We start from the raw sequence: 20,386 nt of genomic DNA, 5'->3' as shown, positions 1-20,386 counted from the left end.
TCACCGTCTTAACAGGGAGAACAAAAAGAGGCTTCATTCTTAATCCAGCACCATTTCGTATAAACAGAGTCCTGAAATCTACACACAAAAAATGGATTTATACATACAGACTCACAGAGGCCCCAGAAAGTTTGCTCCTCAAAGCTGTAGGGTTGATGTTTCTTTTATCTCTCCATTCTGCTTATCCCTTGTTCTGCTCTGCTCTGATGGAGGGTGTGCTCATCTTTGTCAAAGTTCTCAAGCTTAAGTAGCCCTCTTTTCAGTTCCTCGTCCACATCCTTCGGCTCGGTGATAACCACTGTTGTGTTTTTGCTGACAAAGCTCCAATCAGGATTTGCTGTGGCAGGCGGGTTTTTGTACTGGCGCAATAGAGGCCATTGTTAAAAACAAAAACAGTGCTACAAGGTAATGAAGACTGAGGCCTGAGAGGTGTTTAAACAAGTCCTGATTGGGCTTTTAAGGGCCCAGACACACCAAGCTGACCATGAGGAACTAGCGCCAACTAAGGTCGACTGACGATTGCATTCATCAGCTCCCCATCGCTTCTCATCTGTGAAAAACTGCACACCACAAAGACTACAGCAGACTGCCGACATGTACATACTTAATGAAAGTGAAAAGGAACAGCTCTCTGTAGCAGGAGTCTGTAAAACTGTAAAAGTGCAGTACACAAAGTAAAAAATCTGATAATTAAATGTCTCACAACCTTTAAATGTCTGTGTTTAAGCCAAACCCAGAATGTAGCAATAAAAATTAGAATTAGAATTAAAAGTATAATTTTATAAAAAGTCTGATGGTTTTGGTGTATACTATGGTAAAGTATTTATGTATATATTTTTTCCAAATAAAACCATTTTGGATGCTAAAGTGAACCTATTTTTTAGATTAACAATGGCATATTATTCTGGGATGTCCCTTCACTTTGAACATGAACTATATGTTACAACTGAAGAAAACCCAAAATAGTTTATTGGGCAAAACAGTAAAAACAAAAGAAGTGAAAAATACAAAAGACAGATGTAAATATTGCTTTCTAACCCCACCATGATAAAGGAAAGTGCATTCTCTGAGCCTGGCAAAAATAGTGCTATATATTGTTTTAATTCTGAATTTCTCTCATTTGTCTTTTAAATGTGTCTCTTACACTCAGGCTGTCACTTACGAGCATAACTATTATAAGCCCATGCTATCAGTTTTAGCTGAGGAGCTGTGGAGCCTCTCAGCTTCCAGCTCGAGGCCGCTTCATCGCCTGAAGCAGCTGGCAGAGTGAGCAGCGCTGTTGGCGGTGTGCACAGAAAGCCAGCTAGTCTCCAAGCTAGGCTAAAGGCTAAAGGCAAACACCAAAAGGCCAGTTTTTCCTTTCACTCTCTTTCCCCCCTTTAACTAATTATCTCATTACAATCTGATGTCTGCTTCTTCGACAACAAACTGGACTAACTCACCACACGGGAGGTGAGGAACTTTCTGTATATTCATATCTTCAGTGTATTCTGCACTATATGTATGCTGCATTATCAGCACTTAATTCTGCCATACTAGTATAAAGGTAATGACAAAGGTTGCCTAAAAGGTACTGCTTGTACATGTGTGTGATTCTATGATGAAAAAATTAAAAAGTTCATGAAATGAGTGATTCTATGTTTTATTTTATCTAAGCATGTGATCAGAGCTTTTGTTTTTAGCTTTCATGTGTTATGGTTTAATCTTAACAATATTACTTTTTTCTTGTCAGGAATACGACATTCAAATACTATTTGTTTACAATTTCGGATATTCAAATAGCAAAAACAGTGATACACTATTGCATGGATGTTCAAAATTTAGGCTGTTCTCTATGTGTGCTGTCTTGAGACGCCGTTTGCTTGTTTTGTTTTGTTTCATTTCTCTCCTTGCGTGCTGCTCACTCACAGCCGATCACTAACATGCTCAATCGGCCAAAACAGTGCTGACAAGAGCTGACTAGAACCAACACTGTGGGACACATCACACAAACTATGGGCGACACTTCACCATGACACTTACTGATGGCCGACAGTTGTCTTGGTGTGTCAGGGCCCTAAATGTCTACCAGATGCAAAAAAGGCAGTACAAACCACTGAGAGGAAAGAATACATGGCTTCTGGCTGGGAGTTTGCCCCTGCTTGTTTGTTCCTCAGTGTCAGATTTCAAAGAGAGATTGTGTCTGTGTGCAGATGTGATATTGTGAAAAGAGAGCACCATTTTAAGATGAAAGAGAAAGAAACAGTCGCCTCCAGGCCAGTTCTTGAGTGAGTGAGCAAGACAAGAGCAAAAACACTGCTGTGAAGAGCTCAGTGCAGCCCCAAAGTGTGACGAACGAGATGGTAGACAATGTTTAGTCTGCATGGTGTATGTGTCTGTGTCTAAATGTGTCTACATTTTCTATGCTGAAACTGGGCTGGCTACATGTTTGGTCTTCTTCAGTGGAGTGGAGGAATGGCGCTTGGTTGTCCTGACCATCATTCAAATGGAGCTGAATATTGTTTTATCTGGCCAACTGCAACAAAGGGCCTTAAAAACACACCTCTTATCTCAACAATGACGAGTGGTGTGAATGCAGAACAGAATGGTGATATCAAAAGTCCAGCTGTGGACGGTTCCACAGACATTGTGAAGATGTTGGAGGAAGGTGGGTCCGGCAGTCACCTCTCATTCACACGGTCCCATTCTCGTGCCGCGGCTTGTGGACAGTAGTGCGGGCTGAGGTGCTGCTTAGAGAGGGCGCTAATGTGCACAGGAAGCCGGCCAACAGGGTGAGGCCCAGGCCACCCCAGGCGCAGAACATTGACCAGCCGTAGCCGTGGCTGATGTCTTCAGGCAGGCCGTAAAGGTAGCGAGGGTACCGTGACAGCTCAAAGTTTATGCCCGCCACGCACGTACACAGAGAGATTATACAGCAGGTTCCTAAAAGAGGAAGAAGGACCAAAGTATAGTCATGGTAGATAGATACTATGGTAGATAGAAAATTAGCACAGTTAGCACAATATTACCTTGGTATAGAAAATATACTGAAAGTGTTTAATTATCACTAAAAGGTACTGGAAAAAGCATACAAAACACAGAAAAATGAGTGAATGGAAGTAAATACATGTGAATGTGTGAAGGTCCAATCAGAATGCAACTGACAAAAGTTGTGGCAATTAACAGAACCCAAAACCACAAACAATACTGGACACAATGCTACAATATTTATATTATTTACAGCTGTGAGTTTCTGCTGTTTACTTGACTTTAGGAGCGTAACCTGAGAGCAGATAGTCATATTTCACAATTCATAGTTGAAAACTGACAATCATATACGTCAGTAAAGCAACGTGAATCTAAACTACACAACCAAATGTATTAACAGGGATGTCTAAGTTCTTTGCTATGGCTCTGCAGGTTTTTCTATTCAAGTGTTGTTTAATAATGTTGCTCCTGAGAACCTAAAGAAACTCCTTCACCTTCACCATGATTGCCACTTGGTGCAAGAACTCTTCCCAACCAATGGCAACATATTTTATAATAATGCCAGGTGCAATTTGCACAAGATGTTTGTTTATTTCTATAGAGAGCACAATTCTGCACACTTTGATGCACAAGTTTCAGTTAGAAATCAACAAAACATGTAATTTGACCAGATGTGTTCAAAGTTTTGTATGCTGAATTAGTTCAAACTGTGGTCCCAAAAAAATAAATAAATAAAATAAAAAATGAAAAACCAACTAAGTATTCAGACCATAGATATTTACAAGCATTATGTTATGATCTATTTAAACCTAAGTGAGATGGTAATAAGCTAAACAGACACAAAATCAACATTTATAGGGCTCTTTTTATTGGGAGGTGGCTGTCCCAAACCCTAACAACTAAATTTTAACTTGTTTTTTTTAATTATTATTATTGCTTTTAAAAAGATCCCTTTGATTTCCTTTAAAGCTAAAGGATTTAGATTTATCACGAGTTTCATTATTTAAATAAATAAATAAATAAAAATGTTGCTCTATGTTTTCATGTCTCTACCAAAACACAGAGTTGTGGTCCCTAGGCGGAGCCTTATTTTAGCCACACCCCTGCATTTTAGAGCAGGAAGTGAGGCTGCATACATGTCCCTCATGACCACATGGTGAGCAGAAATGGAATGGTCGATCATTCATTTTAATAAAATAAACATAATTAAGGTATTGGGTCATTCTAAGCAGAATTATTTTAGTTTTAGTCCAAGTCAAGTTAAAAGTCTAAGATGTGTTTTCAACTCTGACATTAAACCGATTCAGCAGAATTATACGCTGTGTCAAAATTTCATAATCAATGGATTAATAGAAATTCCAAAATTACTCTGAATAAACAATTTCTCCATTAACTTCTAAAAAAAAGTTAAGAACATGTTTCTCCTCCTGTAAAGTTACCTTTCTGGAGATATAACATTTTGTCCTGACAGTGATGATATGTGATATGTATGTATATTTATTATAGTGTCTGAATACTTTTTCATTGTTCATGCTTATGAATATATACTTTTTAAATACATTATTTAAAGTCAAAAGTAATTTGGTGTGTAAATTTGAAATGTATGTAATATTTAAGGTATACTGAATAACAAAAACAAAGGTTTCTGAATACTCATTTCTTCTCACTCCTCCTCACTGCCATTTCTTTCTGTAGAACATTAATAAATAACATGAGGTCATGGTAAAGTTAAGATTATTCAGAAAAATAAATTACATTCACAAACAAAACACTTACAGAGATGACAAGATGGTCAGTGTCCAAACTACACCATGTGATATAAAGTCACCACTAGATGGTGACACAAGCACAGACTGGATTTTTGATGAGAGCACAGTGGTATCTAATTTAATTATGTATTATCGCAGTGTAAGATTAATGTAATGTTTTCAGCAGCATTCCCTTAATCCAATACTGCTGCAAATACATAAACTCAACATTTAGCATCATCTCCTCTAATCAAACAAACAATCATACAGAATTCTGTGTCCTCTTTCTCTCTCACACACTCACATGAACTCACACTTACCTCCCATAAGGAAGAGCAGTCCAGCTACATACTGCATGAGATCATGTTGTTGGCAGCAGCCCAGTACCCCGATGATCCATCCGAAGAGGATGATGGAGACGGCCATGCCAACAAAGCCTGCGGTCATCCTCCGCAGATCTACACACACCAGCAGAACTCTCTTTAATCACTGCTAAACCTTGGCCAGCTAAGGCATCACATGTACGATGACTCAGTGAATCGTTGTAGGTTATGAATCATTTTGATGTATGATATTATAAATTTATAGAACTCTACATTATTAAAAAGATGGTTCTCCAAGGGTTCTTTAACAAAGACAAAGGTTCTATATAGAGAGTACCAGAAAAGGTTCTTCTACTGTTACAAGCTTGACAAAGTAAAAATAAAAGAACCTTTTTCATGCTATATAGAACCATTTTCAAAAAGGTTCTATATAGAGCCATATACATATACATATACAACACATTCTCCATCAGTCTGAAGAACCACTTGACCATGCAAGGAACCATCATGCAAATGGGTGCAAGCGTTCATGGTTCTATACAGAGTCATTGTCTTTACTTAAAGAACCATCTTTTTAAGACTATACGGTTGGCTTTACGTTGTGAAACCCTCATGCAACTTTGGCTGCTTAAAACCTACATGAAAATAAACTGCACCTGAGTTACACACTGTAAAGCATCCTGCAACTCATTTGAAACTCAGCTGTAAAAGTTTCAAGCATCTGAACTTCACTAGCTTCACAGAACAAGTGTAACAGCTGTTTAAGCAGCTGCTTGTGCCACCACTTATTCTTCTTTAGCCTAACTGTTACTGTGAACCATGTACCTATATTCATTTTCTACTCTTTAACCACACTAATTTTACACAGAGCTCAGAAGTCTTTGGGATCAAAAGAAAGAAATGTAGTACAGAAGGGGATAACAAGATGTGGTCCTGATTAACCTGTAGAGCCTCTAGGCCATGATGGGTAAGGCGTTGAGTACAACCATAATGGCTACTTAAACATTCATTTTCAAAGGCTTAACTTATACAGAACAGGTATATATACAGAAAGAAAACTCAAACATAAAGTAAAAAAAAACATAGATATAACACAGATATATGGATATAGAATAGACAGTTTTGCCCTTCAGTTCACTTACTTTTAACAATTTTGTCTTTATTTTATTCATGAGGAAACCATGTATACATTTATTTGAATTGAGTAAATTTAATGTTTTACTTTTTCCCCAGGGAAGTGCTATACAAAAGTAAACCATATAAGCTACATCTGCTGTTCTCATGTGAACAGCAAAAGAAGAATATATGATGAACAACAGTAAAAGCTGCCTTTAAAAAGCATACTTAAAATGGTCATGTGCTATGAACTCATTTATACATTATATAAAACCTCTCCATGTGTCATAATCTGATTTGAAGCTCAGACCATGTAGACAGTTTAGACAGGAGCATTAGAGATCACAGTGGGGTTTAAGACTTACGAAGGGCATGCCACTCGTCCTGCCGGATGGTCTTAGTGATGTTGACAGGCAGGTTTCGGGGCAGGATGGATGAAGTGTAGTGGTACTTCACTGGAGTACATCTCTGAATCACACCTAATGTAACCAACACAGAATAATAGTTCATATGAGCTTTGAAAACAGCTGTTCTACGGAGAGTCAACTACTACACTGAAGCACGAAACAATGTCAATATTAATTAATTTAAAATAAAAAGTATGATAAAAGCATTGTTAGGCACTCTATAATACTGTTAAACAAAGACGCAGTATGTGATACAATCTAGAATGAAACTGTGTAATTAATGTACACAATCTGTAAAAATCTGTAAAAGTCTGATTGCACAAGCCTCCTCATTCCACTGACTCCTCAGCCATGTCAAAAACGTCTTGAGTGCCAGAAATCATACCAGCTAGTGACTTCTAGCATTATCAAATTCTGTGACGTCAAAAGCCGTAGTTAAGTGGGTGAACTGACTAAATCAAGTTCTTAAAGCCACAGAATGGTAAACTGTATTTACACTGGCATAGCTGAATAAGCAGAGTTCGGTACACAGAACTGACATACTGTCAACTTCAAACACTGTTTTTTCTCTTTTAAATGCAAAGCTCGCATTCGCAAAAGAGGTCGGTAAACGGGCCAGTTACAGAATCCTAAACTGTTACATTACAGTCTTGACTCATTAATATCTGTGCCCCCAAAATTTACATACATCTATGTAGACATCAGAGAACAACTTTAAATACTGAATAAATGCATTCTATGGCACCTTCAAAATTTGGTCAGTGTGAGCAACATGACTTACTTTATGGCATTTATGTTTGTTGGGCAGAAGTCAAACCAGCACTTTGCAGCAGTGTAAGAGGCACAAGAATATTCTGCTGACTGTGATTCTGACTGAAGATGACTCTCACATATTATCACTAAATAATTCTCCACTCATTTAGACCAGAAACAAGTAGCCAATAAAAGCAGCTTTCGTCAATATTAAGTCTATGGATAGTGACAGCTTTAAAACGCAAGTAATTTCCGATGATGGAGGGGCTGAATGAGATTCAATCTCTCTTCTGGACCAATGGAAGTGTGATGATTTGAATCCAACTCCACCCCCCTGGGTGGATGCCAGCAGTATCAAAACGTGCTTTCCAAGTAGCCAGTATAGAGCATTGGATAAGATCCAGTTAGATCTGATAAGATCCAATTAGATTGCAGAATTTAACAAGCCAATCAGAATATATGATTCACAGGGCTTATCAGAGTGTAGGATTCCAAAAAAAACAGTACAGCCCAGTACAGGGCTCAACCAGTCATTCAGATTGCAGGATTCAACTAGCCAATCAGATTATACGATTCCAATAGCCAATCCGAGCGCAAGAATTAACAAGCCAATCAAAAGGCTAGATTCAAGTAACCAAACAGACCGCAGGATTGTATTAGACAAGCAGAGAAGACTAAGAAGAACCAGCATAGCTATTCTTAAAACTGCAATTAATGGTTCCAGCAATTTCATGAATACATTAAGTGCTATTCAGAAAGTCAGACTTGTCAGATATTTTACAGAATAGTCAAATTGCTTCTAATCTCATCCACTACTCTGTATAATATTCACAGCTTTGGCTTTGAGCCTAAAGCAAATGCTTTGTTTGCTTGGCCTCTCGCTTCACCTCTGTTACCAAGCAGATGAGGGAAAGTTCCTGGAGAGCAGAACACACAGCCACCACTAACAAAGTTACACGAAATCCGCTTCTGAGGAGTCTATGAGTCATCTTGAATATCCTGAATGACACGCGCAAGGCTGTTTGTCTGGTAAACGGGAGCGTGTGCGTTGAGGTAGACAGACAGACAGAAAGAGAGAGAGAGAGAGAGAGAGAGAGAGTCAGACAGCCAGCTGTGACACAGAGCATCAGAACCGAGTGTCATTCTTCCTGATCAGCCTCTAATTAAGCTAAAGCAAGCAGGTGAGAAAATCACACCAATTAGCCACCATCAAATATTACAGGAAGCACATCTCAGCCACGAGTCAACTCTGCATGACAGAAAATCAATCAGTAGAATACATATCCTATACAGACTATCCGTTTAATTATTAAACTTCTGAAACATTTAGTTCATTAACAGCAACTGCAGACATTGGAGCAAATCAGCTGTCATGAGAATCACTGCACTGCACTGCTGATATATCTACACATACACTGAGTCAACAGTTTATTAGATATACCTACCCTGTAGCTACAATTACTCGCCATTTTATAAGGTATGTCTACATGTAAGCACTTTGTGTTACTACAATGTATTATATCATCCAATAAGAGTCTCTTAATTCAATAGGCTTAAGTCTCGAACAATACATTCAACAAACTAGAGCTAGTACTTAATCTAATACTGTTTATATTGCAGAAATCATAAAGTATAATAAAAATTGTACAATTAAACCCACAATGAGGGCAAACTCTCAGAAAGTATTACCTTAAAATTGAGAGCAAGGAGGAAAAGCACACTTACAGTGCATTAGCTTTGGGGCTAATATATTAGCTCGTGGCTTGCATATTTTTATAAATTATTACACTTTTATAACGCTGAATGTTCCAATAAACTGAAAATGGAAACATTAACACATTAACATAAGGCAGATTTTCAGGCACTCCTTATTTTTTCTGTAACAAATCCAGACACCTCTGTATCATATCGAACCAAATTATGAATTCTGTAAAACGTTACAGCCTTACTTTTTAGGGATTTAATAGTGCACAATAGTGACACCTACATGGTAGCAGCACATCAGTATGTACTATGGCGCTAAGTGTGCATCAACAGAAGAAGTGTTACTTGGATTTATACACACCTCAGTGTCACTACTGGGTTGAGAACAGTCCAGTTCAGAGCATCAGATTCTTATAGCCAATCTGAGCCAATTAGATTGCATAACTCAACCAGCCAATCAGAGTACAGGATTCAGAAAGTCAATGAGCTGGATTTAAATAGCCTGCAGGGTTTCAATAGTCAATCACAGTGCAGGACTCAACCAGTAAGCAAGTAACCACCCTCTACCCCACCCACCAATGGAGAGGGACCACCATTCTCAGCCCAGCAATGGCATCAACACACTCGATCCTGCACTGGAGTTGGATTCCCCTGAGCTAGAGGATGACTGACTCATACTGTGAATGGAAAAAGATGAGCTATATAGTCTCTAACTGTCCACCTACAAGGTGGACCAACAAGGAAGGTGTGTTTAATAAAACAGCCAGTATGTGTATACAATGTTTTCAAACTCCAGCAACACTGTTGTGCCTGATACACTAATACCAGTATAATTACCATGCCATTGTCAATGTTAGTGCTGTGCTGAAAACGGTCCATGAACCATTTAATAAGAAGTCAGCGGTGGCCCAGTGGTAGCCTTTTCTACACTGATGGATGGGGCACAGGGGTCCTGGCAAACAGATGGGCCACAATCTTAAACACAAAGCTTCCTACATGATTCGTGGTAAGAAAAACCCTTAATTGGTGTAGAACCATTACATTATGTGGAGGTTCTTGCACATCTCCTTAGTAAAAAGCAATCTACTGAGAGGTTCTTTAGGAAACCAAAAGCAAATGGTTCTTCTACAGCATGCACCAAAGAACCCTTTTTGGTACTTTTATTTTTAAGAGTATACATGCAATAATTGTAAACCTACAAAATACACCTTTATGGTAGGTACATCTGATTAAATGGCAAATGAATATAAGTACAACGGAGAGTGGAGAACAATCCAATGTTGATGTAACACTGATTTTCAATGTGGCTGAAATGGTTTGAGAAAAACATGCTTTTGGTCATCTTCTCATATTATATTAGCAAAGTCATCCATGAATTTTTACAGCAATCACATTCATGAAGAAATTCATCATGAGGGTCTGAACCATGAAAATAACCTTTTTCCCACCAGCTTTTTTCCATTTACTAAGCTCTGTGAACTGAATTATTGTAATCTTGACACCAGTAATAGAACACTATTTTGAAGCATGTAACCAGCTCAAAGTGAGAGCTAGCCAGGCCCCTCCACCCTGGGGGTTAGCAAACTGCTTATTTAAAGATTTATTAAAAATGTAGATTAAATATTGTTCAAATTATTGTGCAGATATTGCCTGTTCCACTAAAAAAAATGACCACTGTTTGACACTAGCCCTATTTATTTTGTGCATTTATTGTTATGCATTCAGGTTGCATTCAAGCTTATCCGGTTCAAACACAGAACTGTACTGCAAGAACTGTGCTTATATCAACAGGGCTTATGAAAGGATGTTACGTTGCACTATGTTATTGTTACACCATGTTGGCAGGGTTCGTTCTTTTCCCTACAGATTGTGACTACAAGACTTGCCTCCCTGCCAGGATTTGTGCATGTTTATTTGTCAGCTAGTTTTACATTAGCAAGTTGTTTCAACATGTCCAGATAACATGGCTAATCTAGTTTTTGTTTATAGTTTTTTTACACATATCCATTGTTTTATCACTCTGTCGACATTAGCTGACGTTATCATACTCCAATAGTCATGAAGGAATTCTTCCCTAAAGAATTTATATCCTTTGTTCATTCCGGAATCCTGCATTGTTGTGTTTTTGGTGTTCTCCAAGAATTCTGGACGCATCCTTTAATTTCAATCTTGGCAACTATGACAAAGATGTAGTGACAGGCAATAGTGGAATTGGTTCTAACTGTCATTTACGTATTTTCGTTTCTTATGAAAAGGGTCTATTTCCTAGACTGTTACAGAGGCTAGTCTGTTAGAGTTAACCCTGCTAATGCAGTAAGCAACAAATGCACAATACCACTTTCGGCTGAACTGTTTACAAACAGTAGGAACTGAAAACAAAGTTTACATTTTCATTTGTGGTAGAGATGTGTAATAATTTAGAATTTATAAAATTAATGAAACTTTAAAAAAAAAACAGGCCCTGCCTACAGTTTTCTCTTCATACAGTCATCGAATTCCATGCTTTTTAAGTTACTTATGCATTACTGCCGACAACACCCAGCAAAGAAGCGAACTCTGAATTATGCATAGCCACTTAGAGGAAGGTGAACAATGCTGAAGATTCAAAGAAAAGAGAAAAAAAAAACATTCACACTATCTCTCGCAGCTATAACGGGAATGAAAGTTCTTATGCAAGTTTCTAGATATGAGCGCTGATTCAGGATCAGCTTATTCACACATTTAAAATCATTTTAGTCACAAAACCAGATTGGAGATCAGCACTTCTACCCTGAAATGCCTTATGAACACAGGCTCTGAACAGACATCAGGTTTATTCTCAGTCACGCAAGGCCAAGACTATCAGCTCCAAAGCAGAAGTTCGCTTTCCTATCAGTGGGAGCGTATGGCCAGAACCTGCTGTGGAAGATAATAGCCCGCTCCAATCGTGCTGAGTTGTTTTGTTTGGCTGTAGCTGCTTGTTTTATTGTGTGTGGAAATGCATCATCAGCAGACGTACAAAGGGCAAACGCAGCACATATGCAGATCAAGTTTGAGCAAAAGGAGGTTGCTGGCCTCCAGATTCTTTTGCATTAGGAACAGGTCAGGGTCAAGGATTGGTTGGGGGTGTAGTTCGCTAGAAAAACAGGTACAAGGATTAGGTTACAAGAAGCAGGAAGTAAACAATTATCACTGTATACATCATCACTGCTGTAACAAAACCTTGTAGCTCCAGTAATAATAAATTTAACTTCACAATATAAAGTTGTTGTAAAAAAAGCGTTTTGAAATTGCTGTTTTTGTGATGTGACAAAATTACATATATAAGCCTACAGCAGTTTAGCCCCGCCCATTCACATTGAAGTTATAGGAAGTGTTTCTTCCACTAGCAGACTGCTTTTTACATGAGGAATAATGCAAAGCAGCCAATCAGAATATAGGTCATTTACATATGTCAGTCTTAAAGGCCCAGTGTTAAAACAGCCTGTTTAATTCTAAGGGATAAAGAGAGGGTGAAAAATGTTAATTGAATAATGAAATATGACTATTTTTGATATGTAAAACCACACAAATTGTGTGTGAAAAATAAAATTCAAAAAAACATATAAGATATGGCACCTTAGTGTTCAGTAACGCAATGACATTTCACTGCAAGTCATTCTGAACCTATTTCATTAAAGGTGCAGTGTATAAGATTTAGGGAGATCTATAAGCAGAAATGGAATATAATATATAAAACCATGTTTTCATTCGTGTATAATCACCTGTAAATCAAATTGTTGTGTTTTCGTTTGTTTAGAATGAGCCCTCTTCCTACAGAGGCTGCCATGTTGCACCATCATGTTTCTACAGTAGCCCAAAATGAAAAAACCAAACACTGGCTCTAGAGAGTGCCATTCAAGTTTTTACACTGAAGCGGCAGTTTGAATTTGGAGGCACTCTAGCACCGGTTGGAAGATGCAGAAAGAAGAAAAATCTGTGGCTGCTGGTTATCAATGTTGTGTGTCAGAAGTTTGAGAACCCAAATTTTGAAGTAGAGGATCATATTTATTATGAGAGAGGGTGAATCCTCATCACCAAACAAGAAAAAATGAGAAGAAGCAAAACGAAATCAGGACAGGCGATGGCAGAAAACCTTATGGCCGCTGCAGGTTCTACTATAAAGGTGCCAGACACTACTATACAACAAGATTTAGAAGTGAGATTAATAATATGCATAATTCCCTCACGAGTGATCTATAAAAATAGACAATGCAATATAAATGTTACCAAATGCACTAGCATGTTCGTTTACAATATGGCTAATATATACCATGCTATAACCTAGAGGCTAATATGCAGAGAATATAGAACCAAAGTTTTACATTTATAAAGAATTTATATGAATAAACAAACAAATTCAGAACATCACAAACAGTGGCCCTTGCAGTGATTGAGCTGTGATTCACCTCATGTGAAAATAATCCCAGTATTGATCTGCATCACTGGATAAGAGCAGTGATAAATGGCACATATAATCAATAACCTTCTTTCTGTTCTTTTCAAAACACATTTAGTAGGCTGTAGTCTGTTCTTTGGCTTCAAAGAAAATAACAGATAATGAGTCATTTCTAGAGCATCCCAAACATGGTACGCCTACTAAGACTTAATGTCACCTGACCATATGCCATGGATAATACTCATAAACAAACAAACAAACAAGCAAACAAGTCCACTCTTAAAAATAAAGGTTCCCAATTTTTTTTTGCTTGGATGTATAGTTATAAGAAAAAAAAACTTCACTGATAGAACACCTATTAATTATGTGGAGGTTCTTTAAACTTAAATCTCATTTATAAATATGATTCTTTGAAGAATCATGTACTGTAAAGCATCACTCCAAACAACCACACACTGCCCTGTCTCTCTCTCTCTCTCTCTCGTGCAGGGCAGTGTGTGGTTGTTCGGAGTGATGCTTTACAGCGCATGATGTGTGTGTGTGTGTGTGTATATGATATATTAATGATATATTATCATTTCCGACAGCCATATAAACATAATGGAAAACTGAAATTTTCACTGAGTACCCTTTTAGAGGCATGGATGCCTGTCTGGTTCCTATGACCACCACTGTAAACAATTCTGACTGTAAATTTTAGCACATTTCCCATCCAACCTCTTTGAATGACTTTGTTTACACCTTAATGATTAACTATGCAGAAGTGTAAAAAAAATCAGTGGAATTACTTTTTTAATTTTTTAAAATTTGCAAATCAATGGAAGCACTGGCAAATACTGCTTTATTTTGTTGATTATATTGTTGTCGTGTTCAAACTCGTTTCATATATTACTTCACTAAGAGTGGAAAGCTTACTCACAAAGCAAAACTCACTGAAGAAAATTGTGCGCTATGCACAGTATGAGTGAAGCCTCATCTTCATCACATGTTCTCAACTCTGCATGCTTTTTATTTTAACAATAAAAAAAAATAAAAAATTCTACAGAAACTTTGTCCTCAACCCAAAAGACCTCCATGTGCTTTACCCATAAACATGAAGATCAGCAGCATCAGTGTAAGCCTTATCCTACATATTTAAAAGCCCTAATCAGATAACAATGGTTATCGTTTAATCTGTTCAAAATAAGCCTCTAGGATTAGCCACCAGGAGCAACAAAAACAGGAAGCCATGGCTTAAGTAAGAGAGACAGACGTATGTTGAACCATAAATCAGAAAGAAATATAATCCTGACCTCTGGCTGTTCCTCAGACTGACTGGGTAGCGCGCTTTGTCACAACTTCATCATTTATGGCATCTATACAGCCACTTAAGGGCACCAGGGAAACCCAATGAACAAATTATTGATGAAGATACTGTCAAGTGTGCAACATGCAGCCTGAAAGCCAGCATGGGATGGATCTGCTGCAGAGGTCTAGTCTAAAATATCATGGACTAAAGAATGGACATAGGAAAGGATGCACGGATGTAAGAGTAGATGAAATGGCAAAGAGCATAAATATTTGCTGTGTTCGCTGCCATTTCCCACTTAAGGGTCCCATATCCAACAGTTTTCTTATATTTTATTTTTTCTCTGAGCTCCACTTATGATGTTTGAGTGGTTTTATCTATGTTATAATTCATTTTTACATGACAATTTTCCATTCTTTCTTTATCCCTTAGAATTAAACCAACTGCTTTTTGTTAATGTGTCTTTAAGACTGATATACAGTCATGGCTGGAAATACTGGCACCCTTACAGATTTTCTTCCAAATAACTCACCAACTGCTTGTTGACAATGTCAAAAGTAGCTTTCCACAATTCTTTATTTCACTAACAATACAAACCGTTGGTGGGATGCTGTGCAAAATGTAAATAAAAACATAATGCAACGATAGGCAAATAATTTAAACTCTATATTGAAATAGTACAAAGACAACATGTCAAATGTTGAAAGTGAGAAATTGTGTTGTTTTTGAAAAATATATGGCCATTTTGAATTTGATGCCAGCAACACATTTTAAAAAAAGTTGGGACGGGGGCAACAAAAGGCTGGTAAAGTTGTTTAATGCTAAAAACCACCTGGATAACTAATAAGGATAACTGGCAACAGGTCAGTCACATGATTGGATATAAAAAGAGCCTCCCAGAGAAGCTGAGTCTTTCAGAAGTAAAGATGGGGAGGGGTTCACCACTCTGTGAAGGACTAAGCATGCAAATAGTGCAACAATTCAAGAATAACGTTTCTCAACATAAAATAGCAGAGAACTTAGATATTTTGTCATCTATGGTACATGATATCATTAAAAGAAAATCTAGAGAAATCAGAAAATCTAGAGAAATCTCTGTATGCAAGAGACAAGGCTGAAAACTAATACTGGATAGCCGTGATCTTTGGGCCCTCAGGCAGCACTGCAACTTAAAACATTTAAAACAATTAAAAACATGATTCTGTTGTGGACATTACTGCATGGGCTCAGTAACACTTCTGAGAAGGACCATTCGACTTGTTATCACACATATCAAAATCCAACATCCTTGATGGTATGGGGGGGTGCGTTATATGGCAAGGGTGACTTTAATGCACCATTAATGCTGAATGATATATACAAGTAGGAGCAACAAATGCTACCACCCAGATGACATCTTTTTCAGAGAAGGCCTTGCTTATTTCAACGAGATGATGCAAACCACATTCTGCACATATTACAACAGCATGGCTCTGTAGTAAAAGGGTCCGAGTGCTAAACTGGCCTGCCTGCAGTTCAGACGTGTCACACAGTGGTAAACATGCTCCTGTCCCAACTTTCTTGAAATGTGCTGCTGGCATCAAATTCAAAATGGGCATATATTTTCAAAAAAAAAAAAATCTTTGTTTCAACATTTGATATGTTGTCTTGTACTGTTTTCAATTAAATATAGGGTTTAAATGATTTGCACATGATCTGTTTTTATTTACATTCTGCACAGTGTCCCAACTTTTTGGAAAAACTGCAAGGGTGGAAATATGTCTGGCTATGATTGCATGTACATGAGCTCTGGTCTGATAGGATGTCCTGTATTGTGCCTCATTCAGGCTGAAACACTCCTTATAACTTCAACATGAATGGGTGGGCTGTAAGTTGAACAGGCGGATATATGTCAATGACATCACAAAAACAATAAAATGGGCTGATTGTGCAGTGTCGTTTCCATATATTAACCCCATGGACTGAGGACTGACCAGGGCCTAGCTTTGCAAACGTATCTTTGTGTTAAGATCATCTTAGAATCATCTGAAATAGGCTCTTCAAGACTACATTCTTTAGAGCAAAGAACTCAACAAAAAATTCTCCTTGCATAACATTTATCTTTGGTGTTTGTAACATTTGCTGTCTTCTATCTGTAGACATAAGTTGCTAACTTAAATGAATGATTGCGTCCCTCAGTGCCCCTCACTCAGCTTTGTTTTAAATCATAGCCAATGTTTTGTTGGTACTCAAATAGAATCATGCATCTTCCCATCTATTGTCTTGTTAAAGAGCCCATATCCTATATTTTTCTTGTAATTTATTCACCTGAGGTCCACGTATGTGCGTGGGATTGCGTGCCTTTCTTTATTCCCTAGAATTAAACAGCCTTTTTGTTACTGTGCCTTTAAGGCTGGTATATCTAAATGAGCTCTGTTCTGACTGGCTGCCCTGTATTGTGGCTCATTTAAAAGCACAGAAACACTCCTTTTAACTTCAGCATTAACGGGTGGAGCTGAAGTGCTGTAGACAGAATAGACGATACATGCAACTGTGTTAGCTTTTGCGACAAAAACAATTAATTCAATATGGACTGTTTTTGCAGCTTAGTTTCTATATATAGACTGTACGGACTGAGTGAACGGTACGTTTTCAAACTTTACAGACCACTGTCAACTCTTATTTAAATAAAAAATTTAAATGAATAAATAAACAAGGGGAATTCAGATTTCCATGATGTGGGTGCTTTAAGGCATGATTCTAACATCTTTCCTCAGCATCTCCAGGTCGGTGCACTGTGATTTTCCTGTGTGGCCTCCCTGTGTCCTGGTGTGCTTATAAAATATTCATTCTTAGTTCTTCTTTCTCTTCCCCCTCTTGAGACGTGTGAGCCATTACCCCATTATAATTCATTATCTCATGGATTCCTAACAGATGCCAAGCACTTGACACGATCGAAGAAGCGATATTGCAAGCGGAGTTGCCCATGATGGTTCAAAATCAAGGACGGCGGAATGGCAAGTCTACTGCAATGTGCCACTGACTCTGTTGGCCAGACATTTATGTATTTATATCAAATGAATAAAACATGACCTTAATAGAGCTTGTGGGTTGGACTATATGCTAACTGAGATGTGGGGTAAACTAGGCTATGAATTAGCGAGATGAGTGAGACGCCTACGCCTGCTCGAACATGCTCACAGGCTGTAGAAGCAGAAGTGCAGGACATGTCCAAAACATAGGTCCTGCTGTTTAGCTTTCAAGGGCCCATATCAAGGAAAATTAAAATTGTCTCCATTTTTTTAATAAAAGAATTCAATGTTGTTTGTAAACATTGTGAAAGTTTCAAAACGAACCATTCACTCCCCAGAACATACAGTGCATGTGAATGAATTATTATTTGATGTCACAAAAACCAATACATTTACAGCAATCTGTCTACAGCAGTTCAGCACACTCATTTTACAACAAGAATGCTTTTACATACATACATTTACATACATCAGTCATAAAGGCACAGTAACAAAAACAGCCTGTTTAGTTCTAGAGGCTGGTAAGTAGTCATGTAAAAAATAACATTAATTGGGACTGTTTTGGTACATAGACCCTCTTACATGTCAAAAGTGGATCTTAAGAAAACAAACAAACAGAAAAAATACAATAAAAATGTAGGATATGGAACCAGTCTTAAAGGCACAGTAACCAAAACAGCCGGTTTAATTCTAAAGGCTGGTAGCAATGTAAAAATTACAGTAGTTGGGACTGTTTTGGTACATAGACCATAGACCATACTTACATAGTGGGGAAAAAATTGAAAAAGGACATGGAACCTTTAATACAAAAAATGTTTGTGGCTGGCCACAGGAAGCAGGCTGCTGTACACTCCTGGTGCCAAAAAGGGTTCTTCAGAGCAATGCCATAGATGAATCACTTTTGAATCCTTAAAAAACCTTTTAAAGGATGTTCCTCTACTAAAAGCACGTCATTCAAAGGTTCCTCAACCTGACCCACCCCCTTAAAGTGGTTCTGCTATGGCCTGGTTCTGAAGAACCCTCAGTTTTGAAGAGTGTAGCTGTAGCCAGTGGACCAAAACGGCCCAAACACAAACACCTCACCTTTGTATATGAGATCATCCGTCTCCAGGTCGAAGCCCTCGCGGTGGCACTTCCTCCACAGTCCGGAGACGGTTGAATTGAACTGGCGGCTGCAGTGAGATTCCATGGACGACGCTGCGGCCGTGAGGTGCCGCTTTTCTCGAGGCAGCAGCAGCGCTCGGGCGCCTGGCCCTGCGTCCTGCGTCCCGACGCCGTCCGGAGGCATCCGGAGAGGCAGGTTGTGACTGGAGATGTAGATGAAGCCCGGGTCGTTGCGCTTGCTCGCGTAGTTCTTGCAGCGCTCCCGGTGGCGCCGGGCGTCCGTCTCGTACCAGTAGTCGGTGCAGATGGCCATGGCCAGCAAGCAGAGCGCGCAGAACGCCAGGAAGAGCCCCGCGCCTGTGAGCATCTTCATGGCGGCCATCTTCTCGTCGGTTGGGGGGTATAACCCCGGACGGGGCTCTTCGCAGGCTGCAGCAGGAGGGGAAAAAGGGGCGCGAGAGTGACGCTCAGAAGCTCTCGCGCGTCTCGCACGCGGACATGGCGGAGTCCGAGCGCAGAGCGAGCTCGATGCCGTGCTGATGTCGTGGAGCGCCCCACCGCACGCGCTGCTCGACCACCATCCGTTGTGGGTTTGAGAAACAAACAGTGGAGACGGAGGAGAGAGAGAGAGAGAGATGGGAGAGCAGTGCTGAGGAGCCGTTGGAGGGTGTAATGCTCTTTCTCTCCTGTTGGGCTACAGTGCCAGCACTAATGCACTGCTATTGGCCTTTTTCATTACATTACTGACGCTTATTATGAGATTGTATTGACACTGGGGTCGAATAAACACTGGCCGTGGTGTCCTATAATCTTGATCGCGCTGGGCTCATTATATACTCTGACCAGCCACTTCATTAAGTACACATTGTCCATTTTTCCAGCTCCATTTACCGTATAGATGCACCTCGTAGTTCTACAAATACAGACTGTAGTCCATCTGTTTCTCTGTATACTTTACTAGCCCCCCTTTACCATGTTCTTCAATGGTCAGGACCACCACAGAGCAGGTATTATTTGTGTGGTGGATCATTCTCAGCACTGCAGTGACACTGACATAATGGTGTGTTAGGGTGTGTTGCGCTGGTACGAGTGGATCAGACACAGCAGTGCTGCTGGAGATTTTAAACACTGAGTCCACGCACTGTCCACTCTATTAGACATACCTTGTTGGTCCACATTGTAGATGTAAAGTCAGAGACAGTAGCTCATCTGTTGTTGCTCAGTTTGTATTGGTCATTCTCTAGTCCTTTATCAGTGGTCACAGGACGCTGTTGGCTGGATATTTTGGTTGGTGGACTATTCTCAGTCCAGCAGTGACACTGAGATGTTTAAAAACTCCAGCAGCACCGCTGTCTGATCCACTCGTACCGGTCCAATACATGCAAACATGCCACCATGTCAGTGTCACTGCAGTGCAGAGAATGATCCACCACCCAAATGATACCTGCTCTATGGTGGTCCTGTGGGGGTCCTGACCATTGAAGAGCAGAGTAAAAATGGGCTAACAAAGCATGCAGGAAAACAGATTACAGTCTGAAACTGTAGAAC

General features: G+C 39.1%; 1 protein-coding gene across 2 annotated transcripts; it reads right to left on the bottom strand.

Moving 5' to 3' along the window:
* Positions 1–1,558: 1,558 nt before the first annotated feature.
* si:ch211-150g13.3 (transmembrane protein 178B) lies at positions 1,559–19,220 on the bottom strand. 2 transcript variants are annotated; one of them, XM_036584470.1, is made up of 4 exons: positions 18,807–19,220; positions 6,520–6,622; positions 5,036–5,173; positions 1,559–2,922 (listed from the first exon to the last, which is right to left on the bottom strand). In XM_036584470.1, exons 1-4 carry the CDS (start codon positions 19,218–19,220, stop codon positions 2,672–2,674), a joined length of 906 nt encoding a protein of 301 aa, XP_036440363.1. In that variant the 3' UTR covers positions 1,559–2,671. The 2 variants fall into 2 exon arrangements, with proteins under 2 accessions (XP_036440363.1, XP_036440362.1); XM_036584469.1 differs by having other exon boundaries at positions 6,520–6,633; positions 18,818–19,220.
* Between the last annotated feature and the right edge of the window lie 1,166 nt (positions 19,221–20,386).

This window comes from Colossoma macropomum, unplaced genomic scaffold, assembly GCF_904425465.1.
Source record: "Colossoma macropomum unplaced genomic scaffold, Colossoma_macropomum, whole genome shotgun sequence".
NCBI lineage: Eukaryota > Metazoa > Chordata > Actinopteri > Characiformes > Serrasalmidae > Colossoma > Colossoma macropomum.
The sequence above is the reverse complement of the archived record's forward strand: the minus strand, read 5'-3'. Positions and strand labels throughout refer to the sequence as shown.

Coding starts and splice junctions, on each gene's coding strand:
- si:ch211-150g13.3 (XM_036584470.1), bottom strand. CDS start 19,220: ATGGCCGCCATGAAGATGCTCACAGGCGCGGGGCTCTTCCTGGCGTTC. Junction 6,623..18,806: donor TATACAAAGGTGAGGTGTTT/GTGTTTGGGCCG, acceptor GGTGTGATTCAG/AGATGTACTCCAGTGAAGTA. Junction 2,923..5,035: donor ACTGCTCTTCCTTATGGGAG/GTAAGTGTGAGT, acceptor TTCCTCTTTTAG/GAACCTGCTGTATAATCTCT.